Raw genomic sequence first — 21,560 nt, 5'->3', positions numbered from 1 at the left:
ATTTTAATTAATAATTATTAAACTTCCTCTTTTAGAAAGTTGGCATTTTCCTGCCTTAACTATTTGGTGGCTGAGGCCTATTGTTATGTCACATGCCTGGGTCTAGCTGACAGTTCTGCTTTGTTTCTTCCTCCCAATAGAGGGATTAGGTGTGCCTGGATGGGCCATCAACTGCGAGGATGGTTGGACAGAGATGGGCACAGCCCCATTTGCCACTTAATAGGTCTTCACACAAAGGACTTCTCATCCTTGTATTGTTCATGCATCCAGCTTGGAACCAGGGAAGGGGAAGTCAGAAACTCCAACCACTTAAAAATAATTCCTGTTGAATTTTCTCCTATGTCAAAGGAGCCGCCATTTGATTTTGAAAGAAAATTATAATCAAGCTTTTTTAAATTGTTTCCAAAAGATAGAGAAAAATGAATCAACCCCAAGAAATGAAAACTTTAAATTAAAGACTCTATAGAGAAAATACTGTATTAATGTAATGTACCCATTAACAACTTAAAGTAGATAAACCATAGACATCAGATTCACATAACTGTTTGTTGCTTAAAAGCTCATCACCTGTCAGCTGTCAGATTGTAAAACAAATGTAGTGCAAACTATGTGCGTGTAATGTTTAATTTTGTGTAATAAAAGTGGTTTATTAAAATTGTTGGTTGGTAAAATTTAAATTGTATTAGGAGATAATTTGAGAGGGGGGCCCTGAAATTTGGACTGCCTAGGGACCTCTGCCGTGTTTAATCCAGCACCATCTCAGACCCACTCTTCACTTTACTTTCTGTACCTTTGTAAGGACTCTAAGAAGACTGCCTGCTGCTGTAGCCTGCTGGGTACTTCAAAAGACTGCCTTGCAAACATGAAGGACTGCTCTGCTACCTCTAGTTAGCATTGAACCCTCAGATGCCTGCCCTGTCCTTTGAGTCCTGTTCTGCTGCTAAACTCCAAAGGCCAGTCTGCAGTCTCCTCCGGATCAGAGCTTTAAGTACAGAACAGGCTCAAACTATCTTGAACCCACACCTGTATCCTGCCTCAATGAGTCCTTACCCCCCAGGTGGTGCCCCTCCAGTCCTGGACCCTTGGCTGTCTTGTCACAAATGTGCCCAGATAGTCAAAATCCAATACTTGGGACTTAGATCAATTTTAGCTAAAAACTGCCAGTCAGCCTTACTTTGCCACAGCTTCCACTATGGTCTTCTCCATAGCACCAAATCATATTCAGGTGTCCTTTGGCAAAGGGGTATCTGGCCTCCTGGAACTCTTGTTGACTACAGCCTCCATTTTTGTACAGCTGAAGATTTTGAGTAAGATTTGACTAAGTATAAGCATAGAAATTGTAGGAGGCTGGCCCCCTATGTAGTGTGCAAAGCTGGGCACAATATGCAGAGGGTTAAGGCAACCACACATTGGTTTACAGAGGTAATAATTAGATCACCTACTGCTCTAACTTTTAAGGTATCTTGGTCGAGCAGTTAGGCCAATCTTGGAGAAGTACAAAGTATTTGTCGTATTCACAGTATCAATCATGCAACTCACAAATTCAAAAGAATAACTTGAGACCAATTTATAAACATACTTCAGATTTGTATTTCAGTTTTAAGACCAAGATTATCTAAATTGGTTAAGTACTTGTTGAGATATGGAATTTTGAAGTTTAAGGAAAATAGTATTTTTGTGCATAATTACGCACCACAGGAATCAATGGAAAGTCACCTTAAAAAAAAATACATATAAACTCTTACAGTTGAGTTACTAAGTTCCTCTTTTGTAGGTTGGTTGAGGTCATCAGTGGGCACACTGTGCCTGCTGGAGAAGTTTGGGTGGTTCCCAGTTCCGGCAGGATCAGTGATGAAAAGTCTCTGGAGCTGTTGCAGGGCCACTGCGAGGGACCACTTGGAAAAGCACTGTGCACCTAAGTTTAGAAGTGGTTCCTTGGGGTCCCATTAGAATGTCAAGGTTGTGAGGGGTGGGGGACCCTTAGGGCACAGCAGGTTCTTCGTTGCAGGGCACAGGGTGGCCTTGTGCAGAGCGAATTGGTGAGTCCGGAGCTGTGTGCAAGGATGCCCTTTGCAGCTTGAGGTAAATTGGTTCAAGGGTCATTAGAAGGATAACGGGGGTACACTTGTGGAAGGTCCTGGGTGTTCCTGAAGTCCCTCAACTGCGGCTTCCTCCTTTTTCAGCCTTATGGAGGCTGGTTTTCCTGGTGTCTGACATCAGCTGACCAGTACCCAGAGTATTGGGATGGTTTGACCACTGGAGTGTGCAGTGCAACAAAACTTGGCATACTTGCAGGATTTGTCCTCACGGTCATCAGTATGTTGTCAGGTGTGGCTGCAACCTCCAGTTCAGGAGTTATGGGCCAGTCAGTGACCCTCACTGGGTTGCTGGTTTCTTCTGTGTTGCAGAGTGGTACCTCCACTCTGGAGGGAGTTCTTCGGCTGTTGTTGAAACCTGGAGGTCCTCTGGGGTTCCTGAGGCCAGTCCCAGTGTCCAGCTTCTCCACAGCAGCGATTGTCGGGTCCTGGGTGAAACAGGCACGGTTTGGCACCTATTCTTTCTGCAGCAGGTCCAGAGTTCTCGTGCCTTGGATCTCCTTGGTGCTGGTCTTCTTGTGTCCTTCAAGCTGATAATCTGGCCTAAGGGTTTTAGAGGATGTTTTAGAGGGAACCTGGTAGTGTCCAATGGGGCACCTACCTTTGGGTGGCTACACCCACTACATTGACCACTTTCGTCTGGAAGGGACACTTCCCGTTCACTGATTGGCTATTTTCCTTCCATCTAAGATAGAGAAAAATGAAATGTAATGTCCACATCACAGGCAACTTATTAGGGGGGGTGCATGCCAGTTGAGGCCACTCATCCTACCCTTTGTGCAGTTTCCCACCTTTGCTTTGACCAAAAGTGGAAATACAAAGGGGTTGACCATCTGGCCTGGGGGTTGAGTTTCAAAGTAAGCCCTTTGGAGCTTGCTGCCAGGGCAGTGCACATTCCTGAGGGAGGAGGTGTTAGCACCACCACTGAGGAAAGTGCATTGTTTTACAACCCAGAGAGACAGGTCTCTCCCCCAAGGTTTGTAGATTGGGTGTCCGGAGGTAGCAGGCTGGATAGAACCAGTCATCACCCATACCAGGGTAGTTTGCTTTTGCAGGGGGCGCCTCTAAGTTGACCCATGGGTACATTTAGGGATAAATCCAATACTGGTACCAGTTTCAATTTATTATCTGAGTTGTTTGATACCAAACAACCCAGTGTTCAGAGTGGCTATCATGTAGCTAGGAAACTTGTGTTGACCAGTGCCCAGCACATGTATTAAAATTTCTGCTCTGTTCACTCACTATGTCCCAGGTTTGGTAACAACCCAGTGGGGGCACATTGCTTATGCAGCTTTGCCCTCACATATGATATGATATGGTGCATCCTGCCTTAGGGCTGGAAGGCCTGCTGGAGGAGTGTCTTACCCATAGTATATGCAGTGTATGGTGGACAGAGCAGTGTGCCATGTCGAGTTTGTGTTTTAGGTTTGCACTGGGACACCCAGCCTGCAATGGCAGTGCTGGGGTATCTGGATGCATGGCCCTAGAGGGTGGCACAATCAGCACTGCTGCCCTCAGGGGCCTACCCTTAGTACACCATGCACTAGGTACCTAAGTACCTTTTACTGTGGACCTAATATGGTAGTTAAAGGTGTATCCAATTACCTTTGCAATGTTTTAGGGAAAGAACACTGGCACTCGGTACCTGGTTAGAAGGATCCCAGTGCACTCCAGTCCAAGTTGCATCCAGAAGCCAGGCAACATTTGGGGGGGGGGTACTGCAACAAAGTGCCAGTTTCCTACAGAAATCTCGACTTCAGTCAGCAGCTCCCTGACGACGATGCGTCCTCCTCCAACACCGCTTCTAGCTTTGCCCTGCTGAACTCTGAAGGTAAGTCCTGACCAGGCCCAATCCACATTTTGTATCTGACCTGCTCTCCATTGCGGTTGGACATATTTTTTTACTTTCACCTGGTCTTGTGTGACTAGATGTCCGCGGCTGGCACTTTGATTTTTTAGGTGCTACTTTTTACCTTCATCTTTAATACTTCATAACTCTGGCTCACCTAATTGAATTTTTGACATCTTGGTTTGAAATAATTTATTAACATTGGTGTGGGGGTTTTCTTGTGTCTTGTTTTCACTTTATTATTATTGGTGTGCTGTATAAATACTTTACACATTGCCTCTAACTTAAGCTTCACTTTGTTTTTGTGCCAAGCTACCAGAGGGTTCAGCACAGGTTATTTAGAGACTTTTGTGGTTCACCCTGATAGGGATTGTCACTGTTGCTTAAACAGGGGTCACCCCCCTCCCCCACATTCAACCAACAATCCAATTCCCCACAAGAGGCATGGAGTGAAGTGATGTAGAATGAACTGGAATGTCATAGAGTGGAGTTATGTAGAGTGGACTGCTATGCCAAAGAGTGGAGTGGTGTATGGTAGAATGGAGTAGCGTATCGAGGAGTGCTGGGTGTGTTATAGAACGGAATGGCATGTTGTAGAGTAGAGCTGTGTGTGTGGCAGTGTAAAGTGTCATAGAATATCTTAGAGTGGAGTAGATCGTCGTAGTGTGGAGTGGCGTGTCGTAGAGTGGATCAATGCATCATAGAATGGAGTTGCATGCCATATAGTGGACTGGCATGGCATGTGCTGTCAGTTGCTGAACGTATGTAGATGAAATGTTGCAGGAATGCAGAGGTTTCAATGGAAAGGGTACTTTTTGGTAGAAGATCTGAAATGAGTTAATTAGTGTTAATTAGTGGTAAAGTTAGAAGCGGTATGCAGTGGTAACTTCACAGTATACCAAGGTACATGGCTAAGAAAAAACAGAACATGATTGGTTACCAAAAGAGCTTTTAAAATTAAAAGGTAGTCATATTGTATAGACCACACTTAGGGCCTGATTACGACCTTGTTGGAGGTGATTATTCCATCACAAAGGTGATGGATATCCCGCTTGCCATAATACAAGTTCCAATATATCCTATGGAACTTGTAATACGGTGAATGGGATATCCGTCATGGTGGAAACATAGTGTACTACTATATTATAAACGTATAGGAGGGAATAAAGTAGTTTAGGTAAGGATGTAAAGGTAATGTAAGGAGTACCACTCCACTACCTAGAAAGCACTCTGGTAGTTACAGAAAAAAATTACATATGTAAAAAAAATTAAATACACTATAGTACACTATATTTGTGAAATAAAGTGTAGTACAGTGTATTTTACCTTCTGTTACATTTTTTTCTTCTAACTAGCGTGGTCACTTTCTAAGTAGTACTGTGGTACGGTGTAAAAAAATGTTTCCGGTTAAATATGTTAAAAAATAAAAAATACACTGCACTCTATGGATATCCCATCTGCCATATTACAATTCCCATTGGCTACAATGGAATCTTAATACAGCAGACAGGATATCAGTCATGTTGTGATGGAGTAATCCCCTCCCCCAAACTCTAAATCAGGCCCTTTATTTGTAAAATGTAGTGTAGTACAGTGTATTTCCATTTTTTTACATATTTATTTGGTTTTAATTTTTGAGTACCTCAGTACTTCTAGGTAGTACCGTGGTAATCCATAAACCTTTAAAAGATATATATAAAGTAATTAAATTACTTTTATTTACCTGTATATATTTACCTAAAGTGCTTCTATCCACCCTTTGCCCTTATGACCAGCTAGTACACTATATTTAAACTTAAAACCCACAACACAGACCAAGGGCCAATTAGGAGTACAGCTGTTCCAAGACCGCAATACCCATTGTAGCGGTGACCTGACTGGCCGATTTGGATGGTGGCAGTTGGATCACCACAAGACCGCTGCCACCACCAACTCTAGTCCCACCACGGGGCGGAGGTTGGGAGAAATGCAGAAAAGGTATGCGGAGCCGGCATTGGCACTGCCACCCATATTCTGATCTCCTTTCCGCCGACCTTTTCATAGCGGGGACACCACTATGGAAAGGTTGGTGGAAAGGCAGGGAACGGGTCACAGGGGGCCCCAGGAAATCAAATGCCAATGTTGTTGGTATTGCACAGGCCCCTCAGCCAGTACAGTGTGTGCACTGTCTGCCATGCATGACACTGTGCATGGCAACAGTGTGCCTGACTTGCTGGTCGTACAGTTAGTGAAGTCGGCATTGATGTTGGTGCGCCTTACAGCTGGAGCCAACGCTGGATGACATGACTGCGCCGCCAGCCCCGTGGCGATGTCCCAATATGTGATCATGAAGCCCCAGGCTTGGCAGCGTCCTTCCGACCGTCCCACATGGCGGTCTGGCTGCCTGACTGCTGAAGTCAAAATCGGGGCCTAAGTATGGGCTAAACAACATAGCTGCCTTTTACTTTTTCAAGACAGTCATTAGCCAATCATTTAATACTGTATCATTGACATGTCCTATGGCATACAGTGAAATTACCGCTTTATTCCCTGACCCTATCTTTCACAAAGTTTTAATGTCTTAGAAGTTAAAAAATACTTCACCAAATTATAGCTACTAATGAAAAAGATCATCTACACACCATGAACTATATTCCTGACAAATTTCATTAAAATTTGACTGGCTGTTTTCCTGCTACGCCCGAGTAGAAAGTCTATGGGAAGTGTCATGGTGGAAATGCACGTTTTGGGAACCCCTTTAATTCTTTGCAGTTCCTTAATGAATCACACCAAAACGTTGCATCATCTGCCAATGTAGCTAGAGCAACAGTTCTGCAAAGTTTCCTGTTGTGGACATTCGTCAAATGGTTTCAAAGTTATTAGTAAGAGAAAATCTGAGGAATTACTATCTCTGGGAATCCTAAGTAGAATTGCTGAATGGCTACAGCCAGTCTAAATCATAAATGTATATATGAAATGATTATCATTTTGATAGCAATTAAAATGTGTGAAAATATGAAACGTTACTTTACCCAAATTATATGTGTCATCAGCATCTCCATTAACTGAATTTGCTTTTGATGGTTTAAGGCGTTAACTTAGTGATATCCTGTTACATGTTGCAATTACTGATCATCTATGTTCTTTCATTTTCAAACAGCATATTATTTACAACTTCGGCTCGTGGGTGGAAGAAACAGGTGCCAGGGTCGCGTTGAGATTTATTACAACTACAACTGGGGGACGGTGTGTCATGACTACTGGGACTTCTCCGATGCACAGGTGGTGTGCAGACAGCTGGGATGTGGCTGGGCCATGTCTGCCCCAACACATGCCTATTTTGGGCAGGGCAATGGGAACATTCTCCTAGACGACGTACAATGTAATGGCTATGAAGACTACCTGTGGCACTGCAGTCACAGAGGGTGGTACAATCACAACTGTGGCCACTGGCAGGATGCCAGCGTCATATGCTCAGGTAATGGAGAAGATTGTGTATATTTGTGCATGTCATGAACGAGGTACGAAGCACGAGGGTTTGTGATGATGTTATCTGATGATTCAGTAGAAGCATTTGTGTTGTGAGTGTGTGCTGGCTGGCCATGGCAATGTGCTGCACTTAAGTTTCAACACATTCCCACACATGAGAGTAAAGAAACAAGGAACTCTGTACTTAAGGTAACTCAAAGGGATGGTCAGCGGTCCAAACTGAAGATGCTTAAAGTGGCCAACCGATGAATGATGTCACACTACATCTCAATACCAAAGCAGACATCGACAAGCGAAACAATATTCCACAGTGATTGTTGTTGGTGATGTTTAGAGATGCAGGACTGGGTAAAGAGAAAAGTTTTGTCTCTACGCTGGATGATTGGTTTAGTGGCATTTTGTGGAGCATTCTTGCAAACACTACTAATATAGGGGAAACTGAAGACTTTTCCTTTGCAAACATTCCTTTTGCACTCCTTTTTGGACAATGGTTCATGAGTGATGGCTTGTGGAATGTAATTTCTTTAGGGGCATCGGTCCACTTTTAGCCCAGGTGGCTGGACAGGCCAGCTTATTTTGAGTGAGCCATTACCTGCTCAGATTTAAAGCTGATTTTGAATAACATTCCCCATTTCAGTCTGGGTTTTGGCATGCTAGTTGTCAAACAAACCTATTGCAAAATGTATCAATAGAGTGGGCTAAAGGCCCACCAGTTTCAGCCACACACTTTATTCAATCAGCCCTCATTCAGCCTTTCGCTTGAGACTTTGTCAATCATACCTTGGTTCAGCCCAGTCTATATTTATCTCTCCCCTAATACTATTGGCTGTTTGATTGTGTCCTTCCACCAACACTTAAGGACTTGTATTGCACTGCATGAGGAACTACTTTACAACTATAAACCCTGTCAGCTTCTGCTTGTTCCCTCATGTGTGCTTCACTCTAATATGCTAAAGCTACATGCTTAACATATTGAGCCCAAACTTATTGACTTTACAATGCTTGTGTCCATGAAACGAGACGCTTTTGTGGACGTTTTAACGATTTTTTTGTTTTTTGCATGGACTCTTTTTCTCTTGAAATATTACTTTTTTGGTACATTATCCCTTTGTTTGTTATTATGACGGTGGTTTGGTGGACTTCCAGAACTGTCTACTTAAGAAATGTTCATATTTTGATAGTACTTATTTGTGCTTTGCAATAGCTTTTTTAATGTTTAACTCCGAGTAGTTCTCTAACGGTAGTGAATGCGATGTTGTCTTCTTTATGTTTGTGTGCTAGCCTTTTGATTTTTCACCAGTATGTTGATGTTCAGGGATGAAACGTCATGAAATGTATTATTACACTCATGGTTTCTGGAATCATTCAATTTTGTGGCGGCTGTGTTTTCCCCATAAATATGGATTGGCCAGATTTGCTATATAATCTATCATCTACTTCATTACAGGCAACCTTTAACAAAACAACAAACTTTGTTTCGAGCTCATACGGATTACTAAAATCATGGCGATTGGTGTTTCTGCTCAATGGGAAGCCATATGTAAAGATTGACTGGCTATCTTTCTGTTGCTTATTACTGTATTTGAATGTTAAACTGATAACAATGAGGTGAGACCTTTGTCCGCACAAATAAATAATTACAAAATTATCAAGTAATACTATCACAAAATGTGTCAAACTGGATGAAATAATTCAACTTTTCTTGACGCATAATTTAATCAATCCAGCCACATAATTTGGTCTTTCCCTGATGCATAATTCTAGTGGCCCGGATTATACTTTTATCTCTGGCTTCAATCATTCATTAAAAATAACAATGTGGAATGTAAAAGGACTAAATGTACCTATCATACAGAGCACCATTTTCTATCACTGAACCTACAAGATGTTGCTTTGCTAATGTTTGGTTCCTGGTGTTTGATTTGAAAGATCCTATGGTAGAGTATTGCTCAATAGATTTGTTTTGTGCATTTAATCCTAAAAAGACTGAAGCGTTAATTTAATTAAAAACGAATCGGCTGTAAGACCTTAGGAGGTCTTTTAGACAGTAAACATATGTTTGTAATTTTTAAATCGCAGTTTGATAAAGAGATGCACCTGTGCAGTAATATCTATGCACCATAAAGTAATAAAACATTTTTATGGGCCTCACATGATATAGCTTTATAACTTGTGGGAAAAGATTTAATGGCATCTTCTTGGGAGGGGATTTGTATGTGACATTATAGCCATTGATCGATATCCTGTACAACAATAAAAACCTATGCACAGATTATTGGTGCAAGTCACTCAGTGCGATCTAATAACCGTTCATGCCTTGTCACGTTTATTACATTTCATCATCTCACAACCAACGTATGCAATCACTGTTAGGATCAGTGCTCTGATCATTGAACTATTTGCATGTGTTGCAGCCTAATCACAGATGGGGATCCTAGTAGCATTGGAGCCTGAACCCTTCTTTATTAACACTTTATTGTTAAAGATCTGGTGATCATGTCCACAGCAATATATTTGAGGTACTGTGGACGTGAGTTCCATGTTTTAGCATCAAGGCCAAGTACATCCTCTGGTGCTGGCACTATATGTCTGTTTCTGCCCACCTCCACACTGGAAACAAATCACTTCTACACTGTACCAAACAATCTGTAGATTTGTAGAGCTCTGCTTGTCACCTGTGAATGTATCCAGGCACTGGCATGGTCCAGGTGATCAGCTGAATAGCAGGTCTTCATGGACTTTCGGACCTCTGGAAGAGATGAGGAGGCCCAGAGATTAAATAGTAGTTTGTTCCATGTCTTTGTTGCTAGACAGGAGAAGGAGCGTCCTCTGCATCTGCTACATCGGATGAGGGGGGTGAAGGTTAGAGAAAGGGAAATGGAGCAGAGATGTCTGGTGGGCTGATGGAAGTTCAGGTTGTGATGCAAGTAGGCAGGTCTGCAGTGGTGTAGGGCCTTGTATGCATGGGTCAAGAGCTCAAACTGGCATCTTTTCTGTTAAGAGAGCCAGTGGAGTTCCATGAGGTAAGGGTGATATGGGTTCATCCAGGAAGGTCTAAGGTGAGTCATTGTTCGAGGTGGACTGTGATCCCTGTGTAAAGAGTGTTACTATAGTCTAGTTGGCTGGAGATGAGGGCCTGGGTGAAGGTGCATCTTGGGCTTTAGAGATAACCAATTAAGGCCCATATTTATACTTTTTTAGAACTGCATTTGTGCTGTTTTTTCACACAAAAACAGCTCAAACTTACAAAATACAATTGTTTTTTGTAGGTTTTCGACATTTTTGTGTCAAAAAGAAGCGCAAATGCGGCGCTAAAAAAGTATAATTATGGGCCTAAATATCTTATGAAGCATACAGCAGGTGAAAAAGTAAGAGGAGGAGACAAAGTTGACCTGGGACGTCATGGTTAGCTTGTTGTCCAGAATGATGCCTGGGTTTCTAGTGTGCATAAAAAAGTGATGGATGGAATGCTTTCATAAATCCCAGTCACTGGGGCTCAGGCCACATCCCAGTCACCTCAGTTTGGATCCAACTATATGCAAATCAGTCTTGACTCTGATCCAATAAGCACAGTCCAGCCCAAACTGCCTAGCCAGGTCTTCTCTGAGCAAGAGCACAGGCAAACTAGGACCAGTTTTGCGCTAGTTATGGGCTCATCAGCCGGGTGCATTTTGAGTCCAGTAACACAGTGTGCTGGGACCCCCATCTGGGCATACCTATCTCACTTAGAGCAGCACATAAAATACACAAAAAGTGGTGGATGGAATGTTTGAATTAATCTCAGTCACAGGTAATTACTCCAGCCACATCCCTATCCATTGTTATTTTGCACACCACATTACCTCAGTTTGGACCCAGCTATATGCACATCATTCTTGACCCTGAACCAGCTGGAACAGTCCAGCCCAAACTGCCAAGCCAGGTCCTCTCTGAACCAGAATACAAGCAACCCAGGACCTGTTTCACCCTATGGGCTCACCAGCCGTGTAAAGCTTGGTTCCAGTGGCACAGTGTGCACTGGACTCACATCTGAGCATTCCAGTCCCACTTATAGCAACACATGAAGTATACAAAAAAGTGATGGATGGAATGCTTGAATTATTCTTAGCCACTGGTAACTACTCAGGCCATATCCCAATCCACCATTATTTTGCACACCTTATCACCTCGGTTTGGACTGGCTATGTGCAAATCAGTTCTGAATACACTCCATTTGGAACAGTCCAGCACAAACTGCCAAGCCAAGTCTTCCCTAAACTGAAACACAAGCATCCCAGCACCAGTTTTGCCCTAGTTGTAGGCTCATCAGCTGGGCACAGCTTGGTTCCAGTGACAGTGTGCACAGGACCCACTTCTGGGCATACCCGTCCCACTTAGAGCAACACATAAAGTACAGCTAGGTTTCTAGCCTGGTTAGAAGGGCAGGAATTGGTCTGAGTTCTGTGGGCCACCAGGATGCGTCCCATGGGAAACTTTTGTTTCTGAAGATCAGTACCTTTGTCTTGTCTGTGTTGAGCTTCAGGCAGTTGTCTTTCATCCAGTTGGTGACATCCGGCATGCAGTTGTGGAAGTTGGTCTTGGTGTTGGTGGTGTCTTTGGAGAGGATAAGTTGTATGTCGGCATAAGATGTGATGTTGAGTCCATGGGTTTTGACAATGCTGGCCTATGGTGTCATATATGTGTTGAAGAGGGTTGGGCTAAGCGAGGATCCTTGTGATACTCCACAGATGATTTCCTTGAGTTTGGAGGTGAAAGGAGGAAGGTGGACTTTTTGAGTACTTCCATTGAGAAAAGAGGCGATCCATCTAAGGCAGCTCCTCTGATGCCTATGTTGTACAGCATTGTGATGAGCATGTGGCGGGAGACCCTATTGATGGCTGCTGAGAGGTCTAGGGGGATCAGTGCAGCAGTCTCGTCGAGAAGGGCTCAGATGTTGTCAGTAACAGTAATGAGGGCTGTCTCAGTGCTGTGATTGCTGCAGAACCTTGATTAGAAGGGGTTGAGTAGGAGGATCCATTCCGGATGAGGGGAGAGTTGTTGGTTGATGGCTTTTTTGAATACCTTGGCTGGGAATGGGAGCAGGGCGATTGGTCAGTTGTTGCGTTCACTGTGGTCTGCAGATGGTCTCTTTACTACGCCATTGACCTTTGCATGTTTCCAGTCCTTGGAGAAGATGGCTGTGGAAATTGAGGTGTTGAACAGGGTGGTGAGTTTTTGACTGATTCTGGCTCCACCTAGGTTGAAGATGTGGTGTGGACACAGGTTGGTTGAGGCCCCTGAATGGACTGAGTTCATGAGGAGGTGGTGTCCTGTGTGGCCAGCTGGCTTCATTATGTTAGTCAGATGTCTGAGGTGGTAGTGGGGTTTTTGTGTTGATTCAGGCAGTCGGTGGCCTAGGGCTGGGGTTTGAAGTTCATGTAGATGTTGACCATTTTGTTGAGGAAGACGTTTGCAAGGTTGTCGCAGAGTTCCTGGGAGGAGGTGATGTTGTTTGCTGCAGGTGAGGGGTTGGAGAATTGGGTCCTGGGTACTCCCTCTTCAGAATGATGCTCTAACAGCACAAATGTGGAACTGAAACTCTGATGCTCATGACCACAAACACACCATTAGTATAGAGGAAGCATGGGGAGTACAAATCTGATCTCTTAAATGAAACAGCTTGCAAATGAATTGATGATCGGGGATCATGGCAAGACTACAGTGTCTTAGTAGGAATGCTTCCATTAGTCTCCAGGGATTTGGCATGGGAAGAGTTCCGATCCAAGGGATAAATTCATCCACTATAATACAAGCTGATTTGACCACCAGAACATGTGAGTAGATAGCCCATACCTAATACATACAGAGCTCAACCTTATACAGCCATGCAGCAGGTGAAATGGAAGAGAAATCCCATAATTTGCTTCTCTTCCTAGAGAGAGGAGAACCAACTTGTCATGAAAAAATGTAAAAAAGAAACTGAAAGGATAGCCGCCCCGAAATAGGTACCAGTTCTCTCTAACACCCAGTCAAAAAATAAACTTCTGCTCCAGGGGTTGTTTCTCGTATTACCCCTCAATCTTATACCCCCAGGAGGAGAAAAACCTGTTAGGATTAGTAGAGAAAGAAGTAATGCCATTCTGGGTTTTAAATCAGATGGCACTTCTGAATATCTATTTTCCATTGTTTCTCTTCCAATGTAGTGTGCTTTAGGATGGGAAGGATTGAAATCCCTTAGCAGGGATGCTTCCAATATACATCAAGGACTTTAAATGGGAGGAGAGCCCCTGGGTACAGGACTCAACCCACCTCAGTCCTCAGCATAAGACCTCCCTGTAGACAAGGGGAGATTCTTGTCAGCTCATGGTGATCCCGTCTGGACTCCTTTTTATTAAGGTGCATATTGTTTCAAAATCTCTGGCATCTAGTGGGGTTTATTTTTCCTTCTAGATAACATTTTAGGGTGGTTCGAAATATGTCCATTTTAGGTAGAACAAAAACAGTTTGTGTCTGGAGAATTGGAGGGGTAAGACTATATGCAGGGGGAAACTCTCAATAAAAGACTGCTGGTCAGCTGTAATGATCTCTGAGCTGGAATTGCATCCCTCATGCAGTTTTGAGCAGGAGGTGTTCCTTCAGGGTCACCAGTGGAAGAGAGAGAATCTCCACTTCTTGTGGTGACTCCCCTTTCTGCCTCAGTATCTTGGATGAATTAGTTGAGCCCTTTTTGTGATACAGGAAAGGAAAAAAACATTGGCATTTAGTGGGCTTTCTACTTCACTGAGGGGGTGTATTAGATAGTTCTGGAATTAACCCCAGATCAGACCTCAAGGAGAGGACAGAAACTATTTTTGGCTGGGACAACCTCCATTCGAAACTGCAATTTCCAGATTCAGTCCTGTATCAGGAATCTTTTCAATAGCACCATGGTTGAAAAAGGGGAGATTTTCCCACTTTCAATCTTGGACTTTCTTTGTCCTTTAGTTCAAGGTCCCACTATTTAGGCCTCTATCCTTCATGAATAAAGGAAAATTCTAGGCCCGGGCAAAAAATTTAATTACACAGAAGTAATCAAGTAATCTTTTGATTCAAAATTACTGCAAATTATGCCAGTATGCCCATTTGTGTATATACGAGTAATTAGGCACAAAATCCTACCACATGAATCCAGATAATAAATGTATCGTGAGTGAGCAGATTCTGGCTGCTGTTGTTCCTGTTCTCTTACATTTAGCATGGTTTCCCTCCAGTTTTTATGCAAGGGCGCATTTTGCACTGAGACAGCACTAAATGCTGAGCTAACATAATTCCTCGTAATTTTGCTGAAATTTCCCATAATTATGCTACAGCAAATTAAGTGAGTTATGCCCACCCCTAGAAAGTTCTTGCTATTTAGTGGGCTCAGGTTGTCGACTACATTCTCTTTGGGTGGGATGACAGTGGGGTTGAGGGGTCAATAATCCTTTGGCCTCTGAAGAAAAGAGCAGAAAACACACTAGGTCTTTGTGAATACTTGGTGTCACGCTGCACCAAATAAAGGGTCAGGCAGGCCAAATTACAGCAGAGGCAACATCAAATGGTGGAGACTCTCTCCTTTGCAAAAGTGGACATACCAAAAAGGATTCTGGCAGACACGTGATCTGCAAGTAAACATCTTTAGATTAGGTCCATGGATACATGCAATAGGCGGTCCCCAGCACAGGTGCTAACTTCACCCCCTCTTTTCCAGTGGCAAACAGTTTTTCTCTTCATTGGTGATGAAGATGTGGGTTTCTTTACATTCCGCTTGCTAGGGGAGCTATCATTCACTAATCACATGGGGTAATTGATTGTTTTAGATCTCAGGATATTAGATCAACTTACCAACCCAGCCTCGTTTCTGTCCAAAGTAAGCCCCAAAAAAGCTATGCCAGACTTCAATTGCTTTGTCACCTAGCGATATCTCTCATGTACTTTGCCCCAGCTACACCCAGCACCCATGGCATCCAACCAACTTCAGATATTTTTGAAATCTAGCAATCCACAGGAGGCAGAAGGTGGACTTCCATGGTCAGACATCTGCCCTGTCATACTTGCTAAAACAGATATATAATTTTCTCACATTTACGTCATAAAATTCTGACACATGAACAGACAGTTTTTGGCTGACAACTAAGGAAGCTGTCGACTCCTTATGTTTTTAAAAGCTAGGATTCGGGTGCATCAATGAAGGAGTGAATTGCATGGATCACACCCATTTCTTCTATCCAAAATGTCCCATAAACCTCATAATAAAACTAAAAATATAAATTCCTCATGTGTGTGTCACAAAATAAGGACAATTTCTCTTGATTGCAAATGTCCTGTGAGACTGCATTCTGAAGACACATCATACTAGACATGAATGGGACACAAACACAACCATATGAAGTCCAATTTGTTAACTCATTAGTATGACTTGGCTGCGATTTCAGCTAATTATTTTTCTATGCAATATTCAATCCCACCCAGTGTTTAATATAAGCCGATGGTTGCCGGTGTGAGACTGTGACACTCATTATTGGTGACCAGCACTCATTTTACCACATCAAACATTTCAGAAATCAAGAAAGGAAAAACACCGGAGGAAAGAAGGAGGAAGAGAAAGACGAAAAAGCTATTTGGGAAAGGAGAAAGCAGGAACCTGTAAGAGAGAGAAGACATGATTTACGCTACTGCCAGTGATGTACTGCACACATAGTTTGCGCTAGTTTGGGAGTTTCCGGGCATTCCGCGCAAAATGTGATGCAGTCTATGAAACTATACCTTTCTTACCATAGCTATGTTTAAAAATACTTGGGATTCATAGGGATCTTTACGTGCCACGAAGTCACAGAAAAAAATACTACAGACGTAAAACATGGAAAGTTTTCCTTCCTAATTTACCCTGACATGGTCGTCGTGGCTATGGCAATTACTAAAAAAGACTTGCGAGCATGAAAGTCAGTTCACCAAAATGCAAGGGGTAGCGGAAGTGACATCACACGCCATTTGATCTTTACATTCACTCACATACACGCTTACATGCACACATGCATTCACCCATATACAAACTGTCGCTCACATAAACACATACTCATCCGCAAACACACACACGAAATACATTCAAAAGCATGTTTTACTCACCTCAGCTGCCAGGGACGGTCACATTCCAGCGAATTGTACTCCATTCTTTATTACACTAATAGCGAACAATGTAGCATTATTCATTTTTAGTGTAATAAAAAAATGACAGAAAAACAAGGAAGTAACGCGCCAAAGTAAGTACACAAGCACGAGCTGCCTATGCGTACCTGGCACTGATTTTGCCACATCTTAGGCCAGGGGTAGCAAAGGCAGAGCCAGGGGTCGCAAGGGGCAATGACTTCCATGCTTGCAAGGCAAAAGTGATCACATAAAAGAATATCACCTGTTAATTGAAACACCACATACTAGACCCCGGTTACAGCATTAAAAGACATTAATTTAAAAGCTAGAAGAAACAGACGTTAGCTAAACATCTACCAATTAGACAATAGTAATGAAGGTAAGAACTGCTTGAAAGAGAAGAAGCAGCAAAGCAGAAGGACCGCCAACCCATTCCCCTCATAAAACTGGTTAAAGATACTAAGGGGCATATTTATACTCCGTTTGCGCCAAATTAGCGTCGTTTTTTTCGACGCAAATTCGGCGCAAAACTAACGCCATATTTATACTTTGGCGTTAGACGCGTCTAGCGCCAAAGTATGAGTAAAGAGCGTCATTTTTTTTGCATGAACGCCTTCCTTGCGTTAATGAGATGCAAGGAAGGCGTTCCCGTCTAAAAAAATGACGGCGACGCAAATGCGTCGTATTTATACTCCCGGGCAAAAATCACGCCCGGGAGTGGTCGGGTCAAAAAACCCAGCATTTGCGCCACTTTTTAACGCCTGGGTCAGGGTAGGCGTTAAGGGGCCTGTGGGCTCAAAATGAGCCCACAGGTGCCCTCCCATGCCCCCAGGGACCCCCCCTGCCACCCTTGCCCACCCCAGGAGGACACCCAAGGCTGGAGGGACCCACCCCAGGGACATTCAGGTAAGTTCAGGTAAGTATACATTTTTTTTTTTTTATATATATTTTTTGGCATAGGGGGGCCTGATTTGTGCCCCCCTACATGCCACAATGCCCAATGACCATGCCCAGGGGACATAAGTCCCCTGGGCATGGCCATTGGGCAAGGGGGCATGACTCCTGTCTTTACTAAGACAGGAGTCATGTAAATGGCGTCTGGGCGTCGTTAAAAATGGCGCAAATCGGGTTAAGACGATTTTTTAGCGTCAACCTGACTTGCGCCATTTTAAGACGCCCTAACGCCATTTTTCCCAACGCCGGCGCTGCCTGGTGTACGTGGTTTTTTTCCACGCACACCAGGCAGCGCCGGTCTGCTTGCGCCGGCTAACGCCATTCAATAAATACGGCGCCCGCATGGCGCTTCAGAATGGCGTTAGCCGGCGCAAAAATCTTTGACGCTAAACTGCGTTAGCGCAGTTTAGCGTCAAAAAGTATCAATACGGGCCTAAATGTATAAATGCAAGTGCATGTCAGTGGCGTAAGAAAGGACCCCACAGACCCCGCGGTGAGAGCGGAGGTAAACTCCAGGACAGTACACTGGCCTGAGTCCTCCTGAGTAAGTCCGGAGAGGGGGCTCCTCCATTTACTGTGCATGGGGGGTCCCCTCAAATTTCATTACGCCACGCGGCATGTTTTTTAAATGCAATGAGGAAAATCAATGAAGTATGATGGATTCGTTAAGCATAGCAATGCAGTTATGTGTGAGAAACTTAACTCAGGTGTTAAAGCATCAGGCTGATAATATTGAGGTTTAAGGATAGATTCATTCTCAAAGTAGTGGTTTGATTCTGAAAAGCATATAACTAACGACCTGTACACCAATATAGATTTCCCTGCAGGGCGCAGCAGGGTGTCCCCAGGATTTGTCTTCCATGGGGGATCCCTCAGCACCTGAGAAGGGTTTGAAAAGCAACAACTTGTGGAAGCTGTTTTTCCACAGAGCTGAAATAAAGAAAACATGCAACATTTATGCTTTAATGTTGCGGATTGAGCGGCCTCAATGAGCATAACAAAACCTCAGGAAAGTGGTCAAAAGGGGTCAATTGTTCTTTCGGCCATGTGTCAGGGGTGTAACACAGGCCCCTGCAGCCCTTGTTGTGATGGGGTGGGGGCAATCCCTACCTTGGGGGGTGCATTCACCTCAAATCCAATGAATATCCTTGAGATATTGGCAACTAATGGGCCCCTTTCATAAAGTGCGTGGGGGGCGTGATTTTGCATTCCACCACTCGGTTGGAACGCTACCACAAGTGGTTGCTAGTAGTTAGACTATTTGCAAGCATTTCACCCATCACCATAAGTGTATTTGATGTAATGCCCTAAGTCGTCAAGGAAGTCCCAGACTTAGGTCACTTGCTCAGGGTTCCACTGGAATGTACGCTGCACCTGACTAAAGAGGCCCAAATAAGGATGAAATCAGTCTTGAGTTGCTTGTGTTTGGGTTCATAGAGGACCAAGGTTGGAGCTTGGCCTGGTCTGTTCCCTTTGCTAGGTTGAAAATGGCTTATTCTAAACTGATGTGGTATGACGGGCAAAAGAATGATGGGTTTGAATGCTACCCTGAGTAATTGCCAGTGGTTAGACAACTTGCAAGCATTCTTCCAATTAGCTTTTGTGGGTTTCAGCACAAAATGAACATAAAAGAATAATGCCATATGAAATAGTTAATCATCTGGCACACGTAGCAAACAAACAATGCCCCTTCAAAGGACATAATCCATTTGCACTTGTTGTGAGGCAATATTTCTAAAGTTTTTAATAAATACAAATTGTCAGAGTAAATAATGATGTGTTTTAGACAGCAGTTACAAATGACAGAATTGTTTTATGAAGTGCGTTATGATGAAGATTCTAACAGGAGGAGGGGCGTGGCCAACTGCCAGGGAAGACGACTCCTTACTAGAGTGGCTCCTAATATCCACTAGCCGAATCCCCATACATCAGTCCTGCCAAACGATCCCCATGGTGGCCAAGCCTAAGACTTAAAGTTGGTGGCACATGGGGTAAGCGAAGAACTAACTGTAAGGTTTCAACGAGCTTCGGAGTTGAAGATTGAGGCATGGCCTACGCAATAGTAAGTCATTCACCTAAGGACTCCTTTCCTTTTGTGAATGGGGATGCCAACATTTTTTCAGAGCAGGTAGTGCTCCCACAGACCATTATGCCCAGGATAATTAATGTTTTAATACGAAGAAATTGGAGTGCGCTGGTGCTTTTCTGATTTCGTCCTATTCTCCTGTTGGAGCATCTTTACAAGTAATGAGGAGAAATTGTTAACACATCACACCCCAGTTTCAGTACCTGTTAGCCGCAACATTATTTGGTGAGTGCACGTTGACCTAAAGTGCTCTGGTATTTTTAACCTTTTGTCATAATACGTCGTTTCTAACTGCTGTATCAAGCTGATGCATATTGTACTCTAGAAATTAAAACAAATGACTGGATAGTACATTTTTGAAAAACATTCATTTAAAAAACAAAAATCATGCTCGGGATAAGTATTTTTGTAACCCGAAGAAAGCAGACTGCACGGGTGTGTTTCTTTTTTGGTCTTGTGCTTTTGGAACATATTTAGTCAACACTAGTAACAGTGGTGTAAGGCAAAAAGGTGCTTCCTCCCCCCACCACCTGCAAAATGTGATATCTCGTTGATATTCATTGGCCTTGTGTTGAATTGGGGCCCCCTGAAGGAGAGGAGGCCCCTAAAGGCATGGACATCAAGCACGTGAGCACACACCATACATTTAAAAGCATTTTTATTTGCCTCAGCTGCGATGGATGGGCATGTTCAGCTAATTGTACCACATTTTTATTACACTAATAGTGAATTATATTTTCTAATCTTTTATTATTCGCTAGTAGTATATTAAAAATTGACAGAAACAAAGAGAGTGGAGACCCAACTGACGTCCTTGAGAAAGGGACGAGGTGCCACTGTGTACCTGGCATTGAATTTGCGCCTCCGAGGACAAGAGTCCTAAAATCAGTGCCAGGAGTCGCAAAGGCCAAGCCAGAGGTGGTAACTGCGAACCCTGGCTACCCCTAAATGACGTTCATGCCTAAAAAGTTGCCCCCCCATGCGCCGCAATGACTGCTGGGGCCTGCGTTATGCTAATCAATGACTAGGAGCACACTGTAGCACATAACTTATTAGTTATTAACCGTGTTCTATTTAGGTTTGCTATGTGGTTTTCTTTTATGTTTCTATATTTGCCTACAGGTTTTCGATTCTGCAAGTAGTAACAGCCTAAAATGCCATTCTTGTTAGTCTTTCTTTTTTAATTTATGTTTTTTGGTATGAAAATCAAGACAAGGCAGCAAAAGAAAAGTATAAAGAGTGCCACACACGTTGATAGAAATAGAAACAAAGATCCATTTTCCCAGGATTGCCTATGTGCCTTCTGTCCTATCGTCCCCCACCCGTGCAGTGATTCCAGATAAAAAAGGTTGGTCAACAAATGTTAAATCAAAGCCAGTCTCACTCTTGCTGTACAAGGATTGCCTCTGTATTCGTTATATATTCCTCATTCCATTTGTAGGGAAAACCCCTCCCTTCCTACACCACCTTTTCAGTCAACATGCACCAACCCATGTTATTTTTCCGGACTCTCAATTGTGACCTTAACGCTGCCCCTCACAGTGTGCAATGTTGCCCTTAGCTACCATCATCCCCAGGGTGACCCAAATTCAGTCCATAAACGTCAGGTCCGATGTGTCTCAGATATTAAGTAGGCACCATTTGGCATCAGATTTCATACTCCATCCACAAACAGTATTCATACAATTATTCACGACTGCCCAATTCTGTTGCAGCATGGCACAACTCCCTATAGCATAAAAGAATGTGCCTATTTGACCACAGTGTCTATGACATAGCTCATCAATGGCTCAGTCCATTTTTACAACAATAGTGTTCGAGAACTATGTCCAATGTACAATTTTGAGCTGCACTAAATGGAATCTGGACCTCAATGCCACTTCCCTTGGGGTACACCAGATCCTCTTGCCATTGATCATCATCAAGCCCTTCGAAGTCCCACTCCCACTGTGCCCTCAAGTGA

At 43.4% G+C, this 21,560-nt stretch overlaps 1 protein-coding gene across 6 annotated transcripts in view; it reads left to right on the top strand.

The window, feature by feature from the left end:
- LOC138300185 (deleted in malignant brain tumors 1 protein-like) overlaps window positions 1-21,560 on the top strand; it is a 499,499-nt gene that overhangs the window by 118,869 nt on the left and 359,070 nt on the right. For all 6 annotated transcript variants that reach the window (XM_069239172.1, XM_069239171.1, XM_069239174.1 and 3 more), the window contains one exon: window positions 7,085-7,402. In XM_069239172.1, coding sequence (XP_069095273.1) covers window positions 7,085-7,402 — 318 coding nt within the window. The remainder of the gene's footprint in view (window positions 1-7,084; window positions 7,403-21,560) is intronic.

Source organism: Pleurodeles waltl, chromosome 6 (genome assembly GCF_031143425.1).
Source record: "Pleurodeles waltl isolate 20211129_DDA chromosome 6, aPleWal1.hap1.20221129, whole genome shotgun sequence".
Lineage (NCBI taxonomy): Eukaryota > Metazoa > Chordata > Amphibia > Caudata > Salamandridae > Pleurodeles > Pleurodeles waltl.
Note: the sequence above shows the minus strand (reverse complement) of the source record. Positions and strands in the feature narration are given on the sequence as shown.